The following is a 5,221-nucleotide window of genomic DNA, read 5'->3' as shown; positions in this document are numbered from 1 at the left end:
TTATGTTTTATTTATATCTATAAACTCAGAAGAAGTAGACCTATAGACCTATAGATCTATAATAGCAAAACCGATCTACACTGTGTATCACTAGCTACTTGCGAAAGTAAAACTCTTGAGAACTTCCTGTTTCTGGAGAAATCATAGCTAAACAAAACTCTGTCACTCACTCTTTCCTTCCTCCTCTCTCTTTTTCCTCCTCCCCTCCTTCACTCACAGACACAAATTAAACTATTTTGTAGGATTTTCCTACAATTAACTACCTTCTATTTTCATTCTGTAGAATTCAAGCTTCTGCTATCTGTAATTTTAGTTTGATTCCCAGAAACATCAAAAGTGTTTGAATCTAATATTCCTGGTCTAGTGGTTGCATAGTGGTCGCTGGCCCATTGTTTTGGAAGCATTAATTGTCAGCTGTGGCAAAAAAAAAAAATAGAAAACAGAACAAGATCATTGGATTTCTATTTTCGATTGACTGAGGTAAAGTTTTCCTTGTTGGACAGTGTGAAAAGAGGGAGCTTCTTAAGGACATGAGTACATAATCTAACTGTGAAGTTTATGAGGGTGTATGTTGTTTTTGTATTTAAAAAAAGCGTGAAACTTCCACTTTACCTGTCTTCTTCAACTTAACGAGGCATCCCTTTGCTTTACCTTCTTTTGTTTCTGTATCTGTGTCACAGAAATACTAACCACACCAAAGCTGTCTGCGAGCATAACCTCAGTCGGGAGGAAAAAGGATTGAAGCTGACCTGTTCAACAAAGGTAAACACCAGAAAGACCGGCTCCTTTCCGATCCACTACTACTTCCTGAAGAATAACACCCAATTGAGTCCGGCCACTTCAAACAAAATCTTCACCATCCGGAATGCAGGCAGGGAGGATAGCAACTGGTACAGCTGCAGGGCCGTGGTACCCAAGCTGAACCAGGAGAAATGGAGCACACCGGAACGTGTCAATATCAGAATGAGCTAGACAGTGGGTAATAGTAGTAATATGTATTTAATATGTAGTTGGTAGTATGTAGTATGTAGTGGTAGAATGTAGTATGTAGTATGTGTATATAACCATGTGCGGGGTGTTGATGCTATTCCACAAGAGCAGGCTGTGAGTTATGAGGTTTTTTACTAATAACCGTGTCTTATTTTTTCTTATTATTCACATTTTCTGTGTTCATATCGCACATTTTAAATGTGCAGTTATGTATGAAAATCTGTTTCTTGTCATTCATTTCTAAAAAGACCCTTAACCTTGCTGTGGAAATCAAATGGGAATAAACCGTTTTATGTACAGAGTTAGGATTGGTTACCACATACCAATGGATTAAAATGAATTTAAAGGTGTCTGTTTCCCATTTATGTATGAAGGGATGGTGCTTAGTGTGCAAAATGAAGATAAAGAACATGCTCCTGTTTTGATGTATTCCTCATTGACTGTTATTTAAGCAAGTGGAGCTGGATTATTATATATACTGCTTTGTTTTATTTCAAAAGTGAAGGTCTTCATGTCCATAGTACAGAGATACTGTTTGTTTGACAAAAGTTTTAAGTTGATGAGGGTGGATGTTGTTTAAAGAGGGATACTACCACTTCACTGGTCTAGTCTATACACATGACTTTCTTCTTTAACTTAACGAGTGCATCGCTTTGCTATAACATCACAGTCAGGAGAAACAATGCATGGCTATACACACACAAATCCATACTTTTGAGGAATAAGGGCTGGGGAAGAAGGACTCCAGCCAACTATACAACATTTTTTCGTAAACTCAGTCAGGTTTGAAGGGGAACATCCGACCACGTGATAAACGAAGGTGACACTTGTGTGTTTTTTTGTTTTTTCTTGAGAAAATGTATTCTGAAATGTGTTGTGTCATGATCTTGTTTTCAGTAGCATTATTTGGAAAAAGTCAGAGGGTGAGATGGGAAGGATTGGGATTCATCAGTTCAATTCCCTAAGAGTCTGGCCTCAGGGCTCAGCCCCGGCTGGGTCAGGGAAGAGCAGGAACCCGGTGAAGGTGCTGTCATCCTCGCTGCTGGAGTAGGCCCCGTTCCAGTCCCTGAGGGTCTCCACCCACACCTGGTCGCCCTGAGCCAGCCGCAGCAGCACCATGTTGGACGCCTGGTCAATGTCCTGGCCATAGAGCGTGTCCCTGGACCGCAGGCGCCGCGCGCCGTTCACCACCAGTGCCGCCCGCAGGGGCCGGTTGCGCACCGTGATGTGGTAGGCAAACACGTAGACGCCCGGGTGGGTGCAGTTGAACTTGCTGGAGGCCAGGTCGTAGTGGTTCTCTCCGTTGTAGAAGACCTTGTCGAAGCGAATGGGGAAGCCCGAGGGGGGGAAGGACTTGCTGGGGACGAGCCCCACGCTGAAGCCCGAGCGCGGCCGCTCCTCGCTCTTGCCGGCGGCGCCCTTCATGCCGCGATTGCCGCGGTCGCCTCGCTTACCCGGGGGGCCACGGTCTCCCTTCGGGCCCCTCATGCCACGGTGGCCAGCGGCTCCGGGGGACCCCTGTAGCCCAACGCCTCCTGACGGACCGGGCTTGCCGGTCTCCCCTCGTTCGCCTGTAAGACCCGGAGTGCCGTGCATACCGTTCAGGCCAGGGGTGCCAGCCTCGCCCCTAAAACCCGGGGGACCTGGGTCACCTTTGTCGCCTTTCGGAGGCCTTTCTCCAAGACCCCCACACTCTCCCTTGTCACCCTTGTCGCCTTTCCCTCCGGGGATGCCAACAGGTCCGGGTGGGCCAACGTTACCAGGTTCACCAGTCTCTCCCTTGGTGCCATTCTCAGCTGGATACCCTCTCTGCCCTTTGTCGCCCTTGAGTCCCGGGGAGCCAAGTCCCCCACGGTCACCTTTAGAGCCGACCTCACCTATGAAACAACAAATTAACTCACTGGCTACCCATCACCCAAATCACAGCTGATTCATTCTTTTACATGGGCATACAGTATCATTTGCCTTTTAAGTGGACTGGGGCCTCTGGCGACCTGCTGATGTGCACAAATAGTTTCTCTGAGTGGTCCTACCTCTTTCCCCAGGGTTCCCACGTATTCCAGGAGATCCCGTTGTTCCACTGCTTCCTGGGTCACCCTTTTCCCCTGCCCAGTTGAAGACCAAATGCGTAACTAATTAAGTTAGATGATAACGAGTCAGTTTGTTTAGTTTAGATCTCTTGAGCATCTGTCGGCCTACCTCTCTCTCCCTTGAATCCCAGTGGTCCAGGTGCACCTGAGAGGCCAGCCAATCCTCTGAGGCCTTGTTCACCCTTTTCACCCGGGGGACCTGTGGCAAACGCATTCATCCAGACCACAAGGTGAGAAAAGAGCAAATTTGTAAGGAAGACGCCGGAAAAAGAAAAGAATTGAAAGAAATGGTAAAGACATTTCAGTATAACATTCCTTTACCTGGAAATCCCCTTTCACCCTTTAGTCCTTTGGGCCCTTTCTCTGGGGGGCAGCATTCACAGAAATTAAAGTAGCACTCGTTATAATCCATGGTGTAGTTCTCCGACCCGCCACCAGTGACAGCTGTTCCCCCCATGGCATAATCCGAGGCCACTTCACTTGGCACAGTGGTGGTTTCGGTCGTGGGCTGCTGCCCCAAAGGGTGCTCCGTAGGGTGGGCCACTTTCGCAGGGCTGCTGTGCCAGCCCATGGTGGTCTGGGGCATCGGGGGCATCTGGGGCAGCTCCCGCAATGGCTTCTTTGTGTACGAGAATTTGGGCCGCGCAGTTGTCTTGGCTGAAGTCAGAGTCACCGTGAGAATCAGCACCACCACAGTCACTGAGGCCAGTTGAAAAGAAGGCATTTTCATTATGCTGTCTGTGAAAAGAGAGGGATTGAATTGATTTAAGTTAATTTAAATAAAAACATTTAAAAATGTAAGTTTTATATTTGTTCATAGTTATAGATCAATATAAAGGATGATTGCCAAAGAACATGCACAAATTGTCACAAAGTCTTAAGGTGTTTAAAACGTTAACATAATTAGTTTATGTTTAAACACTGCAATATAAAGCTAAAGCAAAGTATGCAATTTACATTCTATCCAGCTGTAGTTCAGTTTTAATCTGATGTATGGCCAAATACCCACAATACAACAACATTTTTTTAACAGTATGTTCAATGTACAAAACAATTGCTGAGCATTTACATTCTTAAACAATGTTTGCTTTCTAGACACTTCACAAACTGCACATGATGAACTACACAGAATAAAGTAGTTCAGTAGCAGTTCATTTAGACGTTACACAAATCTGCCCAAAACTTCCAGGGAAACCATTGGCAGTAATATTGTTCTACTTTTGACAAGGTCGTGTAGAAGCCATCATATGTGTTATCACATTCTTTCTGTTTCTCTCCTACTCTGCCAGTTATACAAAGTTATTCCAAGAATATAAGGAACAGACTATATTATTGCAACACAACTGTGAATTCATGACATAGCACAATTGTGCATTAATCAAAAGTTATGCATAAATGTAAAACGGCAGAGGATATTCAACCACTGAGCAAAGGCTTCAAAGAAGAAATTCCCCACCAGAAGTTGACACTTACCGTATTGTTTGCAAATCCTTTCATTCGTGCAATCAGTTATTTGAAATAATCATTCCCCCAACAGGACTTTGGAGAGTACAGGGGCTCTAGATCCCTTTGATATGGTTTTAATGCTTCAATAATCAACCGCTCTACCAATAAGAACCGGGGTGGGGGGGTGTGTGTGGAGGGGGCGGGGGAGTGGGGTTCTGTGAAACCTGAGGACCCACCGACTAATCTTCTCGGGGCTGGGGGAGGAGTGGGGCTGTGGGGGACCATGCAGAACCCCCAGTGCTGCAACCCCACTCTGCTGCTCTCTCTCTTTCTCTGTCTCTTTCTCTCTCTCTCTCTCTCTCTCTCTCTATCGCTCTGTCTCTCTCTGTGCCACTCACTCTCTCGCTCTCGCTCTTTGCCTCTCTCTCTGCCTCTCTCTCTCTTTCTCTCGCTCTCTCTGGCTCTCTCTCTCACTCTGCCTCTCTCTGCCTCTCTCTCTCTGGCTCTCTGTGGCCCTCTGCCCCCCTCTTTTTCTTTCACACTATCTCTCCCTCTCCCTTTCTCTGCCACTCTCTCTCTCTCTCTCTCTCTCTCTCTCTCTCTCTCTCTCTCTCGCTCTCTGTGGCTCTCTTGTGTGTGCTGCTATTGTGACAAGGGATACAGAACCCTCAGGAGTCACTTCATCCAAAACGCAG

At 46.2% G+C, this 5,221-nt stretch overlaps 2 protein-coding genes across 2 annotated transcripts in view; one reads left to right on the top strand and one right to left on the bottom strand.

Moving 5' to 3' along the window:
• Positions 1 to 972, top strand: part of LOC308370523 (high affinity immunoglobulin gamma Fc receptor I-like) — a gene marked incomplete at its 3' end in the record, with an annotated part of 2,352 nt that extends 1,380 nt beyond the window's left edge. Inside the window, 2 exon segments of the mRNA XM_080845183.1 lie at positions 635 to 737; positions 740 to 972. Of these exon segments, the coding sequence (XP_080701309.1) occupies positions 635 to 737; positions 740 to 972 (336 nt within the window).
• Positions 973 to 1,965: 993 nt separating this feature from the next.
• Positions 1,966 to 3,804, bottom strand: otol1b (otolin 1b; the record flags this gene model as incomplete). Its single annotated transcript, XM_080844977.1, has 4 exons — positions 1,966 to 2,867; positions 3,024 to 3,095; positions 3,190 to 3,279; positions 3,402 to 3,804. 4 exons carry the CDS (start codon positions 3,802 to 3,804, stop codon positions 1,966 to 1,968), a joined length of 1,467 nt encoding a protein of 488 aa, XP_080701103.1.
• Between the last annotated feature and the right edge of the window lie 1,417 nt (positions 3,805 to 5,221).

This window comes from Sprattus sprattus (assembly GCF_963457725.1).
Source record: "Sprattus sprattus genome assembly, chromosome: 9".
Classification (NCBI taxonomy): domain Eukaryota; kingdom Metazoa; phylum Chordata; class Actinopteri; order Clupeiformes; family Clupeidae; genus Sprattus; species Sprattus sprattus.
This window is presented reverse-complemented; position numbering and strand designations above follow the sequence as displayed.